The 23,743-nt window shown below is 38.4% G+C and overlaps 1 protein-coding gene across 5 annotated transcripts in view; it reads left to right on the top strand.

Moving 5' to 3' along the window:
• SF3B1 (splicing factor 3b subunit 1) overlaps window positions 1-23,743 on the top strand; it is a 59,395-nt gene that overhangs the window by 18,031 nt on the left and 17,621 nt on the right. For 2 of the 5 annotated variants that reach the window (XR_011428329.1, XM_001500168.6), the window contains exons 2-7: window positions 5,441-5,617; window positions 16,884-17,050; window positions 18,687-18,791; window positions 19,189-19,303; window positions 21,118-21,197; window positions 22,321-22,491. Coding sequence is in view for 2 of the 5 variants with exons in the window: in XM_001500168.6 (XP_001500218.3) it covers window positions 5,491-5,617; window positions 16,884-17,050; window positions 18,687-18,791; window positions 19,189-19,303; window positions 21,118-21,197; window positions 22,321-22,491 (765 nt within the window). In the remaining 3 variants the exon portion in view is untranslated. Of the gene's footprint in view, window positions 1-5,440; window positions 5,618-16,883; window positions 17,051-18,686; window positions 18,792-19,188; window positions 19,304-19,342; window positions 21,198-22,320; window positions 22,492-23,743 lie in introns of those variants that run through there. The other 3 variants (XR_011428330.1, XR_002801324.2, XM_005601662.4) reach the window with 3 other exon arrangements.

The raw sequence follows: 23,743 nt of genomic DNA, 5'->3' as shown, positions 1-23,743 counted from the left end.
GTCACTGACCCCAGAACCCTAGTCTGCCCAACATCCCTTACCCTGTTTCACAAATCCTATTTCTCTGGTCATGACCATCCCACCTTCTTCACCTCCTACCAATTTCCCAGTTCAGCTAGTGACCACAGCCAGCTTAAGCTGAATCATTAGTGACAATATTTCCTGCTCTTGTGTTGTACATCTATCATTGAGAATCCAGTAGCAAAAATTCTGTGGCAGGTCTCTTTGAGAGGCAGTAGAAAGCAGGGAAGTTTGGAAGATTCCTTCATTCAACATTCATTCATTCATTCAACAGTGTAGTACTGCCAGGTACCACAGGTATCTGGCCTCATCTCATGCCACTCTTGCCCCTTTACTCCACTCTAGACACACCAACCTTCTTGCTGTTCTTGGAACACCCCCAGCTCATTTCCACCTTGGCACATTTACATTGGCTATGTCTGGAATATTCTTCCCCCAAATCCTCATTCCCTTACATCATTTAGTTATCTGCTCAAATGTCATCCCCTCAGATAGCCCACCTTTTCTGTCCATCCTGTCCTGCCATCCTGCCCACTCTCCCCTTATTCTGCTTTATTTTTCTTCATAGCACTTGACAGTACCTGAAATTATGCAAACACACACACACACATAGATTTTTAATCTCTCTCCTTCAAAGACTCTAAGCCCCATGAGAACAGTGTCTTGTTCAACATTGTATTCTCAGCATCTAAGATCTAAGATGGCAACTAGACTTTAGTGGTAAACAAGATGCAGTCTATACAGAAGTCGAAATATAATGTACCTTTGAAATGTATATAATATTATAAGCCAGTAAAAAACAACAGAAATAAATAATGTACGGCATATGATAGATCCTCAATAAATAACATTTTAAAAAATTTTTTAGTCAGAATTCTTTTTTTTTTTGAGGAAGATTAGCCCTGAGCTAACATCTGCTGCCAATCTTCCTCTTTTTGCTGAGGAAGACTGGCCCTGAGCTCACATCTGTGCCCATCTTCCTCCATTTTATATGTGGGACGCCTACCACAGCATGGCTTGCCAAGTGGTGCCATGTCTGCACCCGGGATCTGAACCGGTGAACCCTGGGCCACGGAAGTGGAACGTGCACACTTAACTGCTGCACTACTGGGCCAGCCCCAATAAATATTTTTTGAATGAATGGTGAATTTTCCCTTTGGTATTTGTATCAATCAGGGTTCAACTGTAGAAACAGACCAGTAGGAGATACATATTAAGAGATTTATTGCAAGGAATTTGTTTATGCAATTGTAGGCACTGTAGGGCAGGCCATCAGGCTGGAACTGTTGGGCACAGGCTGAAGCTGTGTCCACAGGTGGAATTTCTTCTTCATCAGGGAAGCCTCAGTTCTGCTCTTAAGGCCTTTCAACTGATTGAATCAGACCTACCCAGATTATCTAGGACCATCTCCTTTACTTAAAGTCAATTATTATGGACTTAAAACACATCTACAAAAGCGTTCATAGCCCACACCTAGATTAGTATTTGTGAGAATAACTGGAGACTGTAGCTTAGCCCAGCTGACATAGTAGACCATCACAGCATTCCAGGCATCTGATGCTTCTGTGCCACAACTCCCTTGGCTGTCTGAAACACCGACTCAGACTTGACTTATATGTGCTGTAAATCTAGCTATTTCACCATTGTGAATCAAGGAGAGCTCTTGGCTGACTTTTAACTAGAAAAAGAAGCTAGTTAATGAATTCACACTAAGATGTTGGTATACTGCTCTTCTGTTCTAGTTAGGCCTGGTTTAGCTGAAAGGAAGAGAAATCCACCCAAGCTAGCTCAAGAAAAGCAGTATTATTTAAAGAATGGGCCTTCACATGCTTGGAGCTGGAGGTGGTTCTGGATTCCAGGTGGCTGTGGGGACTCATTCTTCACTCTTGTCTTCTGTCATTAAAGTGACATTTTCCTCTGATTCTCTCTGTTTCAATAGCAACTGCCAAGTTCCTTTCATACTTCCAGTCCAAATTTCCAAGAGAAGGAATCTTGGCTCAGCCAATAACTTTTGTCATCTGTGGGCAGTGTGTCCTGTATTCTAGGCCAGGTTCTAGGTAGCCAGCCAGGTGCCTGTCTCTTCCAGGAGAAAACCCAGTGCTATTTCCCTGAGCAGAGTTTGGTCAGGTATATTGAAGCTAGAAGGGAAAGTCAGACATGACAGGCACATTGACTGACATATTCAGAACGTCATCTCAAGTTATCTTTTATTTAACTGAGTAATGCCTTACATTTTCAGAATTAAAACTCTATAGTTTTAGACTTGTAGGCATAACTGGTAGGCAGACGTAAATAGATTTTTGGCCTGGGGTAGATAGAGTCTGATATCCCTTTGATATAAGACACTTCTGGAAAACTCAACACTACAGATCAAGACTAAGGGCCATTTATCCCCTGACAGTCCTTCTTTTACCTCAGAAAAGAGGGCTTGATAAACTGTCACTGGTTTTCCTATAGCACGGAACTTCAAGGCCTTTATAGTGTCATCCCCAAAGGTAATTTGTGCAAGTTACAGCTAGCATTTAACATTCTGCAAAATTATTATATCTTGGTTTTTGTCTAGAAAAATTATGTATGCTTGCTACTTTGTAATATTTTTTTGAGACTTGGAAAAGCCAGCCTCCAAGTGCCCCTGATAAGAAAAGGAATGGATTTTTCTTTTAATTGGATGTCATCATTGTCCATTATCTAGGTCATAAAAGAGAAGGGGCCGATCATCCCTTCTGACATTTTTTTTTTAAGATTGGCACCTGAGCTAACATCTGTTGCCAATCTTTTTTTTTTTATTCTTCTCCCCAAAGCGCCCCAGTACATAGTTGTATATTATAGTTGTGAGCGCCTCTGGTTGTGCTGTGTGGGATGGCACCTCAGCATGGCCTGATGAGCGGTGCCATGTCTGCACCCAGGATCTGACTGGCAACACCCTGGGCCGCCAAAGCGGAGCGCATGAATTTAACCACTCGGCCACAGGACCGGCCCCCCTTCTGACTTTTGAAGCAAAAAACCCTCACTAGAAAAGGGTAGGAAACTCATTTTAAGTAATATCTCATTATTTATTAATATTAAAAATGGAAAGTAAAAGGTACTTATTGAAAAACCCTCGTTTCTTACTGTCTGAATGTCCAAGTCACTGTTATATTAAACACAAATTAGGGGCTGGCCAGTGGTGCAGTGGTTAAGTTCACATGTTTCGTTTTGGCGGCCCGGGGTTCGCCAGTTTGGATCCTGGGTGCGGACCTGGCACCGCTCATCAAGCCATGCTGTCGTAGGCATCCCACATATAAAGTAGAGGAAGATGGGCACGGATGTTAGCTCAGGGCCGGTCTTCCTCAGCAAAAAGAGGAGGATTGGCAGCAGTTAGGTCAGGGCTAATCTTCCTCAAAAAAAATTAAAATAAAAAAAATAAAATAAAATTGATCTCTTAAAAAAAATAAAGACAAATTAGTCTTTAGAAGAAGACTGAGAGAAGGCAGTCTCCCTTGATCTTTGTCAAAGTCTCTCACATCTCACTATCCCATATTTGCCCCTGCCCTACCAAAGTACTTAAAGCCTGGGAACCTAGAGAAGTATGCACAGAAGACAAAGTGGCCAGCAGGCGCAGCTTCTTTCTCTCCTGGAAAGACAAAGGACATGTGATACCCACTTTGCAGATGCTTTTTATTTCTTTAATACATTTTTTTCCTGTTTATAAAAATAATACATGCTTATAGCAGATTATCTGGAAAATACTAAAAATTATAAAGGAAAAAACACTCCTAATTCCATCATTCATAAACATCCACTATTAACGTTTTGGTGACTTTTCTTTGCATATATTTTTACATGACTGATTGCTTCATATATACACATTTATCATTTTTTAAAACATGAGCCAAGAAATGCAAAGTCCTTGTGATTCTTTTCATCAACATGTCTGGATTCTTTTAGTTTGTTGACTATTGATGGGTAATAAAAATATCCTTCACTAATTTCTTATTTCTCATTCTTTTTTCCTTTTATTGTTTTAAAATATGCTATTTTGCATATATAAAAGAATACATGTAATCTATGTGTAGGTTATAAACCAGATAAGGAATATCTATGGACCCTCTGCCAATCTAAGACCTAGAATTTATCAATAATTTATGTAAGAATCTACATGTTGTTCTCCTATCTCATCCCCTTCCCAAATATTGTTTAACCTAAATTAAAATAATCAAATCAAATTAAACATTTGAAAATTTTAACCCATCAAATAGTTTTTCATTGATGCTAATATAAAGCCCACTTTTTTTGTTTTGTTTGTGTGTGGGGGTGGGTTTTTTGTTTTGTTTTGTTTTGTTGGTGAGGAAGAGTGGCTGTGAGCTAACATCTGTGCCAGTCTTCCTCCTCTATTTTGCATGTGGGATGCCGCCACAGCATGGCTTGATGAGTGGTGGATGCGTAGCTGCCTGGGATCCCAGACTGCAACCCCAGCTGCTGAAGCACAGCACCTGAACCTAACCATTACGCCACCCTGGCCAGCCCCATAAAGCCCACTTTTTTGTTAGTAAAGTTTCCATTAAGTATTTGTGTTGTGAATTGACCACACTGCAAGGTATAAACTGTTTTCCTTGTGGTGGTTCTAACCTTGATCCCAACCTGTTTGCCTAGGCTGCTTCCTGTACCAGCTTCTAAATTCTTCTGTTCTGTTTCAAAGTCCAAGGCCAGTGTGACAGTCCAAGGTTTGCTAGTACTGTATAATTGATGCGTGGAAAAAAGAGACCGCCTGTATTCTGATCTTTTTAAAATTCTCGATTTAGGAATGACGTGTAGGATTAAGAGAGGCATTCATCAGTATTAATGCTGACGATCAGTGGTTTTCTAAGAACTCATGACGTGAAAAGGCTTTAAAAGGGTGGCAGAGTTCCTGCTCTGTAACTTAACTGTGTGACCTTGCACAATTTATACATACCCCCGCCCTAGTTTTTCTCTCATTTCTTAATAGGAATTACAACAACTTGCCCACCTTACTGGGCTATTTGTGAGGTTCAGTAGTGTTTGGGAGCATATGTTGTAAACGAAACTCCTACCAAATGGTAAGTCATTATTTAAAAAGAAAGAAAAATGCCCTTGAAGTACTGCGCGAAGGATGAGACTGTTCGGCCTGTTTCCGTAACTAGGCGCTGCCAACAGCTGAGACGCTCGGGAAAGCTGCTGTCTGGCCCTTAGGCGCCTTCCGTGAATGTGCAGAAAGGGGGTTTTCTTCTCGCCCCGAAACCGTAGTGTTTCTGACAGTGACTGTTCTTAACTGTCCCCGTGGAATCCACTTTCCTCCAAGACAAAGTTACCCACTACCGAACACCTAGTCCTTTCCAGTATCACCACGAAAATCGCCTCAGGATCGGACCGGCCCCTGGCTCCTCCCCCTACCCACAATGCACCTCTCCGTTCCCTATAGGTGGCTGCCCTGACTCGTGGCGCCCGGCGGAGCGCGCTCCCGCGTGGCGCATGCGCAGAGAGCAGCCCCAGCTGTTTTTCTTCGTGGCAGCGGCGACGAGCGGAAGTTCTTGGGAGCGCCAGTTCCGTCTGTGTGTTCGAGTGGACAAAATGGCGAAGATCGCCAAGACTCACGAAGGTAAGCGGTCTACCCCTAGTTACGCGTCTTCTCCGCCGCCCAGCCGGCTAAGACTGTCTTCCTAGGGTTCTGCGTCTTGCTGTGGTTGCTTTGGTGGGTGCCGAGCCCGCGCTTCGGGGCCCGGCTCGTCTCCTCGGCGCCAGCGGCGCAGGCCACTGCCCCGCGTAATGGCGTCCTCTTGGTACACCCCGACAGGCGCTTTGTTCCGTGTTGGGTGCCGCTGCTTCGGAGTAGCTTCTCGTCTCTGACCAGGGGCGTCGTTTACACGGCCGCTGGGGAGGCGTCCAGGCAAGGGCTCGGGAGGCGGGCGTGCGAGCAGGGTCACTGGTCTCTCAGAACTGTCGTCGGCGCAGTTTGCGCACAGGCGAGTCGGGAAGCTGTGGCGGCGGCCGCGCTTGGCAGCCCTGGGTCGGCTTCGGGCAGCCCAGGCCCGGTGCTCTTCGCCTCGGCTGCTTTCTGTGTCTTCAGGCGTCTAAGATACTTTCTTCTTCTTTTTTTTTAACAAAATGATTTGGGAATAAAATGTGGTAGTTTTTTCCTTCCTTGATCACTTTTAGTATAATTTTGGTCTTTTTGTTGGGATACTGATTATTGGTGGAAGAGGGAAAGGCACATTACTTGTATTAATGGTCAAAGCTTTCGAAATAGTTGATCATTTTATGGAATACGAAGTATACAAAATTAGGAAAATGTTGGGAAAAGGCTGGAGTCTATCAGGGAGTATCCAGAAGTGGCAGGAAATAGGATCACTTTTCAGAAAAGATGAGGCATGGGAAGTTGGAGCTGCGTTCCTTGATTTCTGACTTGGAATCTGAAATTTTCATCAAGCACGAGTTTTGTTTCACAAGTCGTTTCTAGGTGCACGGCTCCGTGTTAGGTCTGTGAGATGTAACAGAGAGTAAGGCCATCAAAAGTTTTACAGTCTAGTGGGGAAACAGGTTTGTGTACTTCTTCGTTCTTTTATGAGGCAAATGAATGCTTAAGTAAAAGTAGAAGCAGCATGTTCTGGGAACCTGGGTAACGGAGTGATTAATTTATGCTTGGAGTTATTTGTAGAGGAGGTGGCCGTAGTCTAAAAAGATCAATTGGTTTTAAATTAGGGGAGGACATTTGAGCCTGACGGAACATCTTGTATCAAGGCAGTAAGTGCTGAAATGTGTGTTTGAGTAGTTGGCTGTGGCAGGAAAAGAGGGTGCAAAGAGGGAAAAATTAGATGAATCTGGAAAGATTGGTTGGGACCAGAATGTGAATGGCATTGAATAGTTGCATAGCCCGTACGAATTGAAGTCCAGCTTTCTGCAACTTAGGAAACATGCTAATGAATTGGCGATGACTTTAATATTCTTATTCTCGTTTGGTGTTTAGGATTTAAACATTGGTTAAGCCACAAGCGTTTTTAGGTACTTCTTATTCTGTCTTTAGGCTATCTCAAACATACTTTCTGCAGAATATTAGCAAATGTAAAGATGTTGCTATTTTTGTTCATTCAGGAGTAGATTATTCATTTGGGGCATTTTTTGGCTTTGATTACTCGTTTATTGATATTTTTATGGTACAGTACTTTAGGACAGGAAAATCAAAGTTCTGATCAGTTTTCCTACATTTTATAAACCTAGTTAAAACCTTTGGTCTACAGAAGATTGCAATTCGTTGGCCAAGATGATTTTATTTGGGATTATGCATCAGTATGAATTAACTGATGCCATAAAGAAAATATTAGAACATTGAGTTTAACACCTGAGCACTATCTGTACAAGACACTGTCCATCCCTGTCAAGTGTAACACAGAGGGTGATAAATGTTTAGTACAAATAGACATAGTGTTTACATAGTTTCTTGCTCCCTTCCTCGTGACATTTTCCTGGAGAACTCTAGTCGTTCATGGTTCATCTCTGTTTTCACTAAGCCATCTCTGATAACCTGGAACAGAATTCGTTTCTTGGGTTTTTTTTGTGCTACTATAGCACTCTATAAATCTTTATTGTATTACTTAGAATATTCTATTGTATTAAGGTTTTCTCTTCCACTTTGAGATTATTGTGTACAGGAACTGTGCCTTAGTATCCCCGCTACCTGGTACATAATGGGTGATGAATATCTTATGAATATTTATTGAGAGATTATACTGAAAGTATTCAGAGAATTTCACAGAAAGAGGCACTTAAACGGGCCTTTGAATGATTGGGTAGGTTTGGGTACATCTCTTTGGCTGAGATAGATGGGAAGTAAGAGTTCTTAATATACTGGGAATCTCCTGAGCTGAGATGAAGAAATGTTAGGTAGTATCAAATTAGGGATGGCTTTGAATGCTGAGCTAGGTTTGACTTTGGCTTTCCAATGACTACAGAATAAAGTGCCCTCCTCCTTTTCCCAGGTAACAGGTTACTTCTGTGTTTTAGGAACGCCATTGGTTGTAGCATGAAGGATGACTTAGAGTAAGAGCAACCATTCTTCGGCTTTTGAAGTAGTTGAGAGGAGGACTTGAGTTTGAACCTCACTGGAACAACTTTTAAAAATGTGTAATACTTGTTTAATTTTTGTTTTGGAGCTGTCCATCATCATGTTGCTTTATTATATAATCTTTTCATCCTAAATGTTGCTGGTAAAGACATTTCTTTGTTGTACTTTGTAATTTATTTTTAAAGTTATGGCTGCATCAGTAGTTTGTAATTGAGTCTTGTGAGGGAATAATATTGATTATTATACCTTCCTATATGGTTCTTTTCTTGGGTTATTGCATGAGCCAAACTGATTAATTTTTTTCTTGCTGTTGTATTCCTTTCATATATTTCTGTTAGGGTCAGCCCTTGACATCCTCTTGAACTAACTCAGTTATTTTTTACCCTGGTCATTGTGCCTTGTGCTTTTCCGTATTGACGTACAAAAAAGAGCTGGACTTACTCAAATCAAATATAATCTTTTGGACCTTCCTGCATGTTAAATTGTGTCAAATGTATACAGTTATTAATGTGCATAATCTTGCCGTCCAGCAGTTCTTCAGGTATTGCTGACTTTGGCAGACAAGGGAACACACTCTTTTCTGTTTTGGAAAGGGGGAAATGGATTATCCAAAAATCACAAATATTGGCTTGTTTTGCCACTATTCTTTAAATGGATTTTTGGGGACATCACACAACTGAAAAAGTTTTTTCCCGTAATTCTTTGCTTGTAATATGGCTGGAATAGTCATTTTATTATTCTGCTTCTGAGATTTTTATTTTCCTGTGTTTGAAATAGCTATTGTTTTGGTTTTGTAGTCTTCAACTATGAATGTTGCTAGTAAAAATAAAAAGGGGGAGAAGTTGCTTAAAGATTTTGAAAAAGGTTTTTTCCTGTAGGATTATTTCAAAATTGATTTAATTAATGTTAGTTAGTAATTAATCATTTAGGAATTGTTGTCTGTAGTGTTCAGTAAAATGATTTACCACTATAGTTAGTTGTAATATTGGGGTTTTGTTTAAGGAACACACCCAGAGTTGGCATAGGGAATATACTTTCTATTTTTCTGGATCTTTTAGTAGTCTCATATTTGAGAAATCCTTGCTCCACATTTTGCTTCTGGCTGGTGGAGAATAGATGTCACTTATGGACCAGACTAAAAGGTGTCATTGTGTGTTAACATCTGAAGACCTCTGTAACACTTAAGGGACAGTGATCAGAACATTGCTACAAGCTGGGCTTAGCAATATCTGAGACACAAAAAAGAAAAGGTACAGAGGGGAAAGCAGTAGAGGGACAGAAATGGTGGGGATTAGGTAAATATTTCCATCTCTGTCAACTGTGGTAGTTTATCTCAGAGTTTGATATTTAGGTCTTAGTTTAAAATATAAACAGTAGGTTAGATGTTGTCCACTTGGAAAAAGCCCCCCAATTCTGCAGTACTTTTTTTTAAGAGATGTTATTTTTTTCTTCTTCTCCCCAAATCCCCCCAGTACATAGTTGTGTATTTTTTAGTTGTAGGTGCTTCTAGTTGTGGCATGTGGGACGCCGGCTCAGCATGTCCTGATGAGCGGTGCCGTGTCTGCGCCCAGGACCTGAACCGGCGATACCCTGGGTCGCCTGCAGCAGAGCTCGTGAACTTAGCCACTCGGCCACAGGGCTGCCCCAGTCAGTACTCTCTTTTGATATCAAATTCAATTCCCACATAAAACATTTGATATATTTATGTCAGAAAATCTTTGTAATTTTAACATTTATTACATTTTTCTGGTTATAAAAGTAATATGGTAATTTTTAAGTAAATTAAAAATGGAAATGTGTTTATTTTTTTAAAGCTTCTTTCTTGTGAGGAAGGTTGGCCCTGAGCTAACATCTGTTGCCACTCTTCTTTTTTTTTTTTTTGGCCTTCCTAAAGCCCCAGTACATAGTTGTGTATCCTAGTTGCAAGTCATTCTAGTTCTTGTATGTGGGATGCCACCACACCGTGGCGTGACGAGCGGTGAGTAGGTCCTGCTCAGGATCCGCCCCATGAACCCTGGGCCACCGAAGCTGGATGTGTAGACTTAACCACTCAGCCACGGGGCTGGCCCTGGAAATTTATTTTTTGACTGTATTGAGATTTCAGATAGACTAGTTCACAAATACATTTTAATCATTGATTCCCGTTGTTAAATAACATCTGTCTTCTAGGGAAGGGTTTATTCTCTGATAGTTGAAAGTATTCTTAGGCTCAGAATTCCCCTCCAGAAAGAGGAGTCTCAGTTGAATAAAGACGTTTTGTTTCTGTAGATCGTTGGAGCAAATTTAGTTTTTAAAATGTATGTTTCTATCTGACATTCAGAAGATTTTACATTACCATTAATTAGCAAGATCAGTAAAACCAGAGAAGAAAAAAGATGACAAAGATTCAGTGGTGTTGGAACTTTTAAGGTTAAAGGTATTACATAAAAGAGCTAAAAATTATTTTATGTGTAGCAGAGGACTCCATTTCGGAGAAGAGAGAGCTTTTATTTTCTGTTGTGTGGAGTCAGAAGTCTTGATTTCAAGGGGCTGGAAGAAAGAAGAACCAAGAATGGGAAAAAAAGGGTGAAACTTAAGAAAACCGTGCTTACAATTTTTTAAACTTTTTATAGAAAACTGCAAACATATACAGAAATAGAATAGGGAAGTGAACCCATGTGTTTTCCCCTCACCTAGCTTCAACAGTTGTAAACATAGGGCCACTTCTGTTTAATGTGTACACTATTCCCTTCCACCTTTCCCATTATTTTCAAGCAAATCCCAGATGTATCGTTTTATTGATTCATTTTTCAATGTGTACCTCTAAAATGTAAGGACTTAAACATACCATTATTGCATCTAAAATTAGTGTAAGAATATATCCAGTCCGTGTTCAATTTTGCCAGTTGCCTTATAAACATTTTTTTTCCCAGTTTGTTTCAGTCAAGTTCCACATAAAGTCTGTACATTGTAATTAGTCTTAAATCTTTATGTTCCTCCTCCATCTCTTTTTCTTTTTCCTTGCAGTTCATTTGTTGCAGCACCCGTGTCCTGTAGTTTCCCTCCGGTCTGGAGGGAAAGGGGGAGAGGGCAATAAAAACACCCAGGACTTCCTCTTAGACTCTCCCACCGCTACTGCTGCCATCAAGATTGTCAGGAGGCCCGCAAGCAAGGGAAGCTCCAAGAAGAGCACAGTTCTGAAATCATACCTCAGGTTTAGGTTGGGCTAGCCATGGCAAGGAAATCCAACAGAGGACTTGCAAATTCAGGTGCCCTCCCAGTATAATTTTAATGGCAGTGAATGTGCTTCTCACAGTTTTCCAACAAGCTTAACTGCTACCTGAAATACTTTTTTGTGTGAGTCCTACTGATAACATGTACCTTAAAATAGGAATACCAACTTAAGAAAAACCTCATTGTTGACAATTTACCCTCAAGGCTCCTCCTTTAGTGAGACTCTTGCAGGTGCTCTGGTAAATACAGGTCTGATACTTAACTAGTACTTTGATTTCTTATCTAAGACTTTTTTTTAACCACTTCCTGGCATAAACTGGAGATTTGAAGGACTACCCCTAACTTGAATTTTAGGATTCCGAATCTATTGTCAAAATAGAGAATTTCTGCTGTCTTTTTGTTTGTTTTCTTTTCTAGATTGGCGCCTGAGCTAACATCTGTTGCCAATCTTCTTCTTTCTTTTTTTCTTCTTCCAAAGCCTCCCAGTACATGGTTGTATATTCTACTTGTAGATCCTTCTGGTTGTGCTATGTGGAATGCTGCATGCCTCTCCATGGCTTGATGAGCGGTGCTAAGTCCGCATCCTGGGCCACCAAAGCAGAGCATGTGAACTTAACCACTTGCCCCTGTGGCTAGCCACCCTGCTGTCTTTTTAAATATTCAGCATCGGTAACCAAGAGTCCTACCATATATGCCCCTTCCCTTCACAGGTTTTACTGGAGATGTGGGTCAGGTCAGGTCAGCTTGGGTGGGGAACAGAAGGCCTTCATCTAGAAAGTCAGGTAATTTAGAAATTCATATTAGGTATTTCTGCCTCCTGATACCCTTTTGTTTAACACCATAAAATTGGAATTACTAATCTCACTTATCCCAGCTTTTTTTCATTTTACTTGTTCTCTTAATCTCTCTCTCCCGTTTCATCTCTCAGAATTTTTCTTGCTGTCTTGTTCAGAATAATTCAACTCTCTTCTGCCTTTAAACTTGTATAAGTAAATCCACCAAACGGACGTTCTAAGTTTCTTAAAAAATTAAATAACATTTACTGTTAAGACTCAGCAATCCTACTCCCAGGTATTTCTCCATATGGTATTAAAACCCATGTTCACACAAAAACTTGTACACAGATGTTTACAGCAACCTTATTTGTAGCCTCTGCAAACTGCAGACAACCTGAATGCCACTCAGATAGAGAATAAACACACTGTAGAACAATGGAATACTACTTGATAATAAAAAGGCACAAACTTTTGATACACACAACATGAAGACTGGAATATTTATGGATTCAGATGGATTAAAGACTGCCAGCTCTTGGCAGTTGTACTATGTGGCCGCTAGGAGATCCTTGTCTCTTCTTGTCCAGTTCCTAGCAGACTGTATCCATTTTTCTTTTATCGTCCATTTAAATATCAAACTACAGGGAGTCTAAATTGGAAAAGGATTAGGCAGGATCCGAGAATTTGTTCTTGTTGGTCATAATTGAAATAAGGAGAGGTTAACATATATCATGTCCTCCTTTCTCTGCTTCCTCGTCTTTAATATTTTGCACTTCTAGCTATTCTTTTTGGTATGTTCCCTCTCATTTCTTTTTCATACTTGCCAGTAAATCTTATGTGTTGATCATTTGTTGTCAGAAATTATCTATTTGCTCATCTTTAGTCAGTTCGTGTTTAAGAAAGTACATGAAGACCTACATATCAGTAGCTATAGTTTAGTGTTAGAGAGCTTTGAAAATAAGGAGTTAGAGATAGCATTTTTGTCTTTCCCAGAGATGTAAAATGTTTATAAAATTTGAAACTGGAATTTTACAAAACTGCTGGCGTGGATGGAGCGGATAAAAATATGGAAAATTACTTTTAATGATTTCCACAGATAGAATGTTGCCTTTTTATTATGAAATAGTATAACTTGTAGAAAAGTGTAGGAAAAAATATAAAGAACACAGTGTAAACCGTTGCCCAGCTTTACCAGCTCTTAATATTTTGCCGTGTTTATTCCACAGGTTTTATTTATTTTGGAAATGAAACATCACAAAGTTACCTTATTTATGAATGTTATGATATATTTGTTCATAAGCATTTGAGTGCTTTGGTATTTTGGCACATAGTTTGTTAAGAAATAATTACTGAATTTTCTAGTTTTTATTTATTCTTGCATAACAAACTGCTGAGTTTCATGGGATCTGTTGTCTTAATTTTGTGGATAACATGTTTGTGTAAATGTGCTGCAGTTTACAATGCATAAACAAAACCAACTAGCTTTTTGGACTTTTTGTCCGTAGTTTCAAGCAGATACAGAAACATTGAATTATACAGTGTGTAGAAATTTAGTAGTGAACTCCTCTCAGAATTAGTTCACTACAAATAGCTGCCTAGCCCCAGAAGACCTTGAGCTAGGTAATTTTGTTGCTAAATTTTTGTTTAATAGGAATCCAGTCATGATATACATAAGCTTTATACAAACACCAATTCAATTCAGTACATTCATAGGTAGAAAACTGTTGCTAATCAATAAGTACGTGAAATCAATAGGTAAAATTCAGTATATGAAGGTAGCTCCTGAATTGAATGTGTTATCCAAATAAAGGACTGGCCGCTGACAACTTAAGAGTGGAAAAATTCTTTAGAAGGAAAATAAGAAAGTTGTTTGTGATATATTAAGTGGGGGGAATCAAGCCGCACAATGATATGTATAGTATGACAATTATTGTGAGTCGATACCGCTTTCCTGTTTTTTAGTTGTATACGACCTAGAAAAAAGTATAGTGATCTTCTAAGTTGGAAATTTTGGTAAGGATGGGCCGGGTCTGGAAATGGAGCGGTGAAGGGCTAAGTACCAGTTTCCTGGGGGTATTTGTTAATAATGCAGAAACCTGGGCTCTTAAAGTGAACATTCTGACTTGGTGTTTCTGAGGCCTAGGAGTCTGTTCTCCTAACAGGTGCTTTCAGTGTAGGTGGTCAGTAGAATACAGTGATGCTGTAAAGGGAAGATTTCAGACTATTTGTCTGGCGTGATTCAGCCGTTTGTGTTTCCTGCCTGGATCCTGATGGCAGTAGCATTTGTGGTCCTGAAAAAGAACTTATTTACTTAAAAGTGGTACATGCACCTAGTGGTTTTTAAAAGAAGTGTCAAGCATTTCAGAAATGAAAATGTTCAGAAAGGAAAAAAAAGGAAGAATGAATCTACACTCACCCTTTAGCCAATCTTGCTAACCACTGAAAGAAAAGTTTCTTCGGTATTCCAGGAAAAAGAGGGGTGGGGTAGGGGAGCAAATATGGATTTAAAACTTCAAAAAAATAATGCTTTAAACATAAACAAGTAGAATAATAAAATGAAGCACCCAGCTCAATGAGGGTGTTTCTTTCTGTGATTAATAATGGTAGAGGCCCCTCGCTGCTTGGGCTGCTCTAACAGTTTTGAGGGAGCAATGCAGTAAAAAGTACTAACTATGGGGATGGTAGTGCTGTGACACACTAGAATTATTTTGAGATCTGGTTACAAACTGGGGCTGCTAAGTTCAGTAGTGAACCTCTCCATTATTTTAAGTTTCTGAGACTTCCTCCTGCTCTTACCAGACATTCCTGCTGTGCCTTGGACTGGACAATGTTATTACATTTTCTGCTTTAAACCACACTCATCTTGACGCATTAGGGTTTTCTCACTTAGCTGGGACTAGAGGTTGGGTATTTGCGTTATGCCATTTGAATCTTTTCCTTTTGGTCCTTGCAAACTAGTAAATGAGCTTTTTTTTTTTTTTTTAAAGATTGGCACCTGAGCTAACATCTGTTGCCAATCTTCTTTGTTTTCTTCTTCTTCTTCCGAAAGACCCCTGGTACATAGTTGTATATTTTAGCTATAGGTCCCTCTGGTTGTGCTATGTGGGATGCCGCCTCAACACGGCTTGATGAGCAGTGCCATGTCCACGCCCAGGATCCGAACCAGCCAAACCCTGGGCCACTGAAGCAGAGCGCAGCACTTAACCACACGGCCGCAGGGCCAGCCCCCGTAAATGAGCGTTTTAAAGTACCTGGTCAAAGGGTTTAGTTCAGTTGAAGGTAATGAGCTGGCGAGAATCGAAACATCTATTTGTTGGGCCACAGAAATCACTGGCAATAGAAACTCTTTGTTTCTTTACACACTTACATATTATTCAGATTATTAAAATGAAACATTAGTTTGTAATGTAAACTACAAACCTGTGGTACACAGGTACAGACAGGTAAACGCCTGTTACCTGGTGTTAAGAAACACTAAAAAAAAGTTGGAAGACTAGCCTTTATTTGAAAGAGATTAAAGAAACATGACAACTAAATACAATGCCTGGTTCTTGATTGGATCATGAGTCAAAAAGGGAACATCTATAAAGGATGTTACTTGGACAGTTGGGGAGATTTGAAGCTGGATAATATATTAGATGATATTGTATCAAGGTTTAATTTCTGAGCATGTTAGTGCTGTTGTCCTTACACAGGAGAATGTCCTAGATTTAGAAATAACATGCTGAGATGTTAGGGATTTTAAATGGTTTAGAAAACTTATGTACGTACATTTGCTTTATCTCTTACGTACAGAAACAGTTGATGAATATAGGTGAAGAGCATGTGAGTGTTCATTGTTGTACTTTTAAAATTTTTATTTAGTCTTGGAAAAATTCTAAATTCAAAATTGGACGGAAGTTTGGGAAGCACTTGAGAAGAGTTCATATGTCCTTCACCAAGTGTGTGTCTTGTAAATGTCAGTAGAACATAGTGCTTTGGAGGGTGAGAGATGGCAAGAGTTCATTTATTCATTGAGTGCTTGAAGTGTTTCATGTTCATTGTCTCATTTAATCCTTAAAAAAAACTTTATAGTTTAGGAAACTGAGACCCATAAATTAAATAACGTATTAATTAGTAGAGAAAGGGCCTTGATTTGAAGGCAGACATTTTGATGCCAGAGCTCAGACTCTTATTAAAACTAATGTGATGATGGTTTCCACTAAATTGTGTAGGACTCTGAATTCCGTGGTAAAGAATTTAGATTTTATCCTTTATTATTTTACTATTCAGAGTGTGATCTTAGATGTTTAGGACATCACCTGTGAGCTTGTTAGGAACGCAGAAACTTGGGTTTGATCCGGGCTTACTGCATTTTAACAAAATCCATAGATGATTTGTTGCACATTCAAGTTTGAGAACCACTCTCCATAGTACTGTTGTTTTTATGTTTCTAGTAGTGTTGAGTTTAACTAATGTTGAGTGTTGTTCTTGGTCCCTAATCAACATTGACAGTATTTTTTCAGTTGGGGAAAGATTTAGAATTCAACAACAATTTAATAAACTTCAGTAACCCACTCTGAAAGTAAGAGTAATTTGCAGTTGATGAAATATAAGCATCTCTTCTGTACCTGAGCATTGTCTGTTGAGGTGGAGAATGTATTAAATATATTAAAAATCAGTACTTGGTATAGTTCTACTAACTCTGTGTATGGTATAATTATTCTGAAGTTTCTGTATTTAGAAGAGTATTTTGATAATACCTAATAGAGAAATGCATTGTTTTGAGTGCTGTTTGGAAAATGAAATTAAGAAAGTCTGTATTAACTTTCTTACAGATATTGAAGCACAGATTCGAGAAATTCAAGGCAAGAAGGCAGCCCTTGATGAAGCTCAAGGAGTGGGCCTTGATTCTACAGGTTATTATGACCAGGAAATTTATGGTGGAAGTGACAGCAGATTTGCTGGATATGTGACATCAATTGCTGCTACTGAACTTGAAGACGTAAGTTACAAAGTATTCAAGAATCGAGTATTTTTTTGATGGAGAGCAAGAGATACAGAGGAATTTTGTGTTTGAGTCATCTGATTTAATCTGGCGAGACATTTTGGAGACTGGGAGATCTTTCTTTTGGAGGATAAAGCTGTTGAAGGTGTCCTTCCTCTCTGAAGTTCAGAAGCTTCTGGAAGTGCTCAGTTCTGAATCTTTATGTTAAAGCTAGTTTGTTTATCCAGCAAAGCACCTGCAAATCATTAACCATTGTACAGTAACTCCTGGTGTCACCTTTGGAGCTCTATCTGTAGTAGTCCATGTGAGAAGTGACTTCATTGTAATGTCATCTGTCCTTGTGACTTTTGATTTCTCACTTGTTCTTGATGATGTTTTTTCCCCTTTGGCACCTTAATATGAATGCAGTGTTTCTTGTTCCTGATATTAGTGGGATTTTTGTGCCAGTTACTCTGGAGGATGGTCACCTCATTTTGAAACACATCCCTCAAAGTGTTTCTTATATATTCCACGTCTTGTATTTTGTCAGACCATCCCACACATCCAAATTTGGTGAAATAGCTATGCATTTTAGTGTGATTCAGTAACAAACATTTTATCAACAGATAAATCTGTTTTTATCAACAGATAAAACAGATATACAGATTATCAAACTTTATTTTTATGAAATTCAAGCCACATTTTATTTTGTAGTTGGCACTTTTTAAAGAAAACAAAAAAGAAAAATTACAAAGTCCCGAAGGTAAAATTTCTAGGAGCCAATCAGACTTCTGTTTTGCATTATCATCCCGTAATGGTAGGAGACATTGACAGCTATATGTTCCAGAAACTGAGGGGAAGTTATTATTAATTTTTTTTACAGATTTTATTTTTTTCCTTTTTCTCTCCAAAGCCCCCCCGTACATAGTTGTGTATTTTTAGTTGTGGGTCATTCTAGTTCTGGCATGTGGAACGCCGCGTCAGCATGGCTTGATGAGCGGTGCCATGTCTGCGCCCAGGATTAGAACTGGTGAAATCCTGGGCCGCTGCAGCAGAGCACGTGAACCTAACCATTCGGCCATGGAGCCAGCCCTCATTTTTAAATAAAATAAATGAGGTATTAAGATCTTCTTGTGAGTTACCCACCGTTGCACATTTTATACTAGTAAAGTAACACCAACAGTATTGTGTTAAGACATGCTACTAACAAAGCAAATACATTTAAAATTAATTACATATTCTTTGTTTCTGTGATTAAATCATGTTAAAAAACCATGAGTTAGGAAAACAAGGAAACTGGAGACCTCTGAATAATCTGTTTGTAGTTTCCAACTTTGAAAAACAAATTTCATCATGCCTTCTGTGAGAAAACAAAATGCTCAGGTTTTTCTAGTCTGTACCTACTTTATTTTAATTAACTTCCACAGAAAGCATTGTTTAATATTTTTAAAAGAATGAAGAGAACTAAATTTAATGTCTTTAATAGCTTTTTGAGTTGAAAAGAAAACCCAAGTATTTATAAGTTTTACGAACAAGGATTTAGACATCAGTCACACTGTCAGTAAGTCTTTTGATTTCATGTAGAATCTTTATTCTTTCTAGTTTTTAAGTTCTGATGTTTTGTTTGTGGCTTTTTGGGGGCGTTTCATTGCAGGATGACGATGACTACTCATCATCTACAAGTTTGCTTGGTCAGAAGAAGCCGGGATATCATGCCCCTGTGGCATTGCTCAATGATATACCACAGTCAACAGAACAGGTGACTTTTTTCTTTTTTTATTAAAGCCAGAGTTTATTCAGTGAAAGAAAACTCAATGTCTCAATTCCCATGGAAGTTCTCATATTTTAGGAATCAAGTTATTAGAATGTTTTGAGGAGAGTCGATTTGAGAGAATTAGAAATAATAGTTTATTTTATAAAGGTAATCATTTCATAAATACTTAAACTATGGAAATGTGGACATGCATATTGTCTCATTTACACATACCTTATCTTTTCATATTAACATTTATCTATAAAATGATAGAGCATATTTTTTTATCAGTAGGTAGGCATTTATTAAACATTTTTACATGTTTTATAATGTTCTGGTTTTTGTTTATCATACTCTGGTTATTTAATAAAGTGAGTATTAAGTGAGACATATCTTTTCTCAGTATGATCCATTTGCCGAGCACCGACCTCCAAAGATTGCAGACCGTGAAGATGAATACAAAAAGCACAGACGGACCATGATAATTTCCCCAGAGCGTCTTGATCCTTTTGCAGATGGTAATTGTTTCCCACTTTTCTATAAGTATTCAGAAATTTATTTGTATTAAGTTGTCTTTAGCCCTTTGATTTTTTTTGGCATGCTTCTGAATTTGCTTTTCTTTTTTAAAATCCCCCTTATAGATTTGTATAGATTTGGTTGAAGTCACAGATGCCATATTCTTCATCTTTATAATGCAAGTTTTCTTTCCAGGTAGAAGGACAAGAAAATAATGAGCCAATGCCATAGAAACGCAAAGGGTTTAAAGGTTTTTCTTTTACTTTTGTTTTGGGTACGCTTTCTATACTTTGAACAAATGTGTTTTTCTGCTCAAAATGCTTTCAAATTATTGAAAGTTTCCATTCCAAATCCTAGATTTTTAGGATTGTTACTTTTGAGAAACTGTTTCTCACATTAGAGCTCCCCCCATATTGCTCTAAATATAGTTTAGTAAACGCACCTACTTTGCTTTAAGCATAAAGTTAAGACAAAAGTATGTATACAAAGACTTTGATATTTTTAATAGTTGGAGTCTGTTTTGCTAATTTTAGGGGCATAGTGAGCCTGATGGAAGCTTTCCTCAGGTGAGTGAGTTTCAAAATCAAAATTAGGTGCCTGTTTCTTAAAATTAGATTCTGCTGCAGGTTTACAAGTTAGACTTTCAGCCTGCATGAATTAGTAGGGATATTCTTTTTTTTACTTGCATAATTGTAATTGATTTAAACATGTATGTCAGAATTCACAGGCCCATACTAACTGTCCTTAATTTCTTTCCTACAGCAGTACTGCTATATGCCAGTCCTGTCTGCATTCTTAAGGGTGCAGTTCAACACATCCTCTCTAGATTATGGTGAAAAAGTATTCCAAAGGAAGTCTTATCAGAGCTAGTGTCAGAAAGAATGACACTACCAATTGGGCATGATCTTCAGCATAGGAAATGTCTTAGAATTTTATTATTTTTTCCTAAATTATGATGCTATACTACTTTGTATAGCTAATTATCACATTTCTAAAACTAGTGTGCCTCTGTGAATCGTGTTATATACTGTTTGGGCTTCTTTAAGATATTTTGAAGTTTGAAAAGCAAATACTGAAACTTTAACCAAGAGACTAACACATCTCTTTGTACACCACTTTTCTTCTGTGTGCATCATAATAACTGGTAGAAGTAATATATTTCAAGTAATATATTTCCAGTTGTAATTTATACTTTCTAAGAAAGTAAAAATATGTTTCTGGGTCAACGAAACTTAAAAAGCATGAAGCCCTTTTTAGTAACGTGACATCAGAATAAGATTATAGGTATATTTTTAAAAATCAGATTTTCTGAACTATAACTGTTTTAAAACATTGTATGAAGAACTTACCTAGTCATAGTTATTTGTAGTCAGGATTTTAACAGCTTGCAACAGGTAATGTTTTGAATATAAATATCTTTCCAAAGTGTTACTAATGGTAAAGAGATAATTTTCTAGGCTTCTATTCTGCTGCTTGAAGTCAGAACTGCTGATGGAGACAAAGGCACGAAAGTGTACGTATTCCGGATTAGCAACCCAGGAACCCATCACTTCTGAAGACTAAACTGTGCTGTCATTTTGTTTTTATATGCATTAAAATATTTGTTTTAAACTGCTGTAGATGTTTGTGTTCAAACAGGTTAAATTGATCAGCAAACTCAATAAAAAGTAAGATGTATAATTATTAAAGTTTTCCATCAAAAAGTAAATTAAATGATTATGGAATAACGTAATATTAGAGCAGGGCAGATAAATCACTTGAACCTAATTATCTTTTATTTATTGTACTCTTGTCCTGTTGCTGTTCTTTTCTGCAGGAGGGAAGACCCCTGATCCTAAAATGAATGCTAGGACATACATGGATGTGATGCGAGAACAGCATTTGACTAAAGAAGAGGTATGTGAACCTGCTTAATATTTTGATGGTTGTGAAAGAATGTAAAGAAAGTAGAGATTGAGAGACTTTATTTCCTTTTTATTTTATTTGTAGAAGTAATACTTTGATAGTATTAATAAAAATTGAGTTGAGAAAGAACCTTATCAAAATTCTGTCCCCTCCCAAATTAAACTTTTCATATTTCTATATCCTTTTCTAGTCCCTCGTCCCTTAGCCACGTATATATACATACTTATCTTATAGTGGATGTATAGTGGTGTGTGTCTGAAACCAGTGTGTAAGGGAAAAGTCATAGTTAAATCATTCCTTGAAAAACCTGTAATTCTACCCTAAGATTCAGTTTGGATATGGGTGGAGAATTCTGAACAATTCCTATTGGCCTACAGATTGCTCCATTTTGTTTTAATAGCCTCCAAACTTTATTGTGTATATATAATAGATTTGTCTGTTGTATGGATTAAATGGGGTAATGGATCCCTTCTTTAAAATCATGGCGTAAATTAAATGTGTTTGTTATGACTACGTTACTTACATAGTTATAGTCACTTTTTACCACTTTTCTATCTTGCTCCCTTGTCTTAATTGCTGTATGAGTTTTAAATAAAACTATTTTTCATTGAAAGTATTTTGATTCTCTACCGTTGACTGAAGATTTTACTTCACCAACTGTATAAAGTAGGGTGGTCTATGTTATAAATTCAGTCCTTGCTCATCTGTTGTGCAGAAAGACATTGTATAAAACTGAAAATATAGGGGCCTGCCTGTGGCTTAGTAGTAAAAGTTCAGCGCAGTCCACTTTGGCAACCCAAGTTCGCAGGTTCCAATTCTGGGTGCAGACCTACATTGCTCATCAAGCCATGCTTTGTCAGCAACCCATGTACAAAATAGAGGAAAGATTGGCATGGATGTTAGCTCATGGCCAATCTTCCTCTCACACACACACCAAAAAACCCCCTGAAAATACGAAAAAGAGAGGGAAAATAAGGAATGGGACTACCAGTAGCATAGAAAGGAGAATGAGTGAAGAATAAAATGACATGAACCAGAAATGACTGTACTAACGATATAAAAAGATATTGAAAATGTTTTAAAGATGTTCACTACTTATTCAAATGTTTTTCAGAGAGAAATTAGGCAACAACTAGCAGAAAAAGCTAAAGCTGGGGAACTAAAAGTCGTCAATGGAGGAGCAGCGTCCCAGCCTCCCTCAAAACGAAAACGGCGTTGGGATCAAACAGCTGATCAGACTCCTGGTGCCACTCCCAAAAAACTATCAAGTTGGGATCAAGCAGAGGTAATTTCTTATTTTTTATTAGACTATTTTTAATCTCATGAAGTGTGTTTGCTCTCATTGACATAACAAGATAGCAGAAACTGCGCAGCTTAAACAGACATTTATTTTCTCACAGTTCTGGAGGCTTAAAGTCCAAGATCAGGGTGACAACAGGGTTGGTGTCTGGTGAGAGGTCCCTTTCTGGCTTGCAGATGGCCGCCGCCTTGCTGTGTCCTCACTTGGTCTTTTCTCTGTGCTTGCGTGGAGAGAGCAAGGGAGCTCTGGTGTCTCCTCTCTTCTTATAAGGACATCAATCCTATGAGATAAGGGCCCTACCCTGTGACCTCTTGACTTCACTGAAAGGCCCAGTCTCCAAATAGGCACCATGGGAGTTAGGGCTTCAGCATACGGCTTTGAGGGAGAGGCAGTTCAGTCCATAACATGGAGTGAAAGAATGTTTCTTTTGGAATAATAAAGGTAGATGTGTAAGTATGTCACGTTGTGGAGGTCGAGGACAGTATAGTGAGTGGTCTTCCTCATTTTCTAGATGGATAATTTAAGCCTGTGACCACAGGTGTCAAATGGGCAATACTCCTGCATTTCCTTGGACAGTTTACTGTTTTTGAGAATTTCTTTGGGTTTTTTGGATTTTTTTATTTTGGTAAATTATGTATAACATAAAATTTACCATTTTAACCATCACTGAGTGTACAATTCAGTGGCATTAATTACACTCACAGTGTTGGACGACCATCACCACTAATTATTTCCAAAACTTTCGCCTCAAGCAAACTCTGTAATCCTTAAGCGATAACTCTTCCCTCCCCTTGGAGAACTTCTTTATGTTATGTCAAACCTGTAATACGTCCCTAGCTGCTTCCTTTTTAGTTGGTGACTTTGATTCCTGTTTTTCCCCCAAATAGAAAAAATAAAAAAAACTTACGCATGTTTCCTCTATGAAATTTACCAGTATGCCTCTGTCTGTTCTCATCTACTCTGCTTTCCATTCTGTTAAAATATGAACGGTTGGTGCAGGTTGACCATCTAAAGCTAACCCTTCCGCTTCTGTGCTGTTTCCCATGCCCTCTTACTAGTCAAGGGCACTCATGTAGCATCAGTTTTTCCTCTGTACTCTAGGTTATTACCATCTATAAAAACATGTTACCCGTTTTCTTTTCTTTTCTTTCTTTCTTTTTTTTTTTTTTTTTTACTGAGGAAGATTGGCCCTGAGCTAACGTCTTTGCCAGTCTTCCTCTATTTTGTATGTAGGTCA

Source organism: Equus caballus, chromosome 18 (genome assembly GCF_041296265.1).
Source record: "Equus caballus isolate H_3958 breed thoroughbred chromosome 18, TB-T2T, whole genome shotgun sequence".
In the NCBI taxonomy this organism is placed as follows: domain Eukaryota; kingdom Metazoa; phylum Chordata; class Mammalia; order Perissodactyla; family Equidae; genus Equus; species Equus caballus.
Note: the sequence above shows the minus strand (reverse complement) of the source record. Positions and strands in the feature narration are given on the sequence as shown.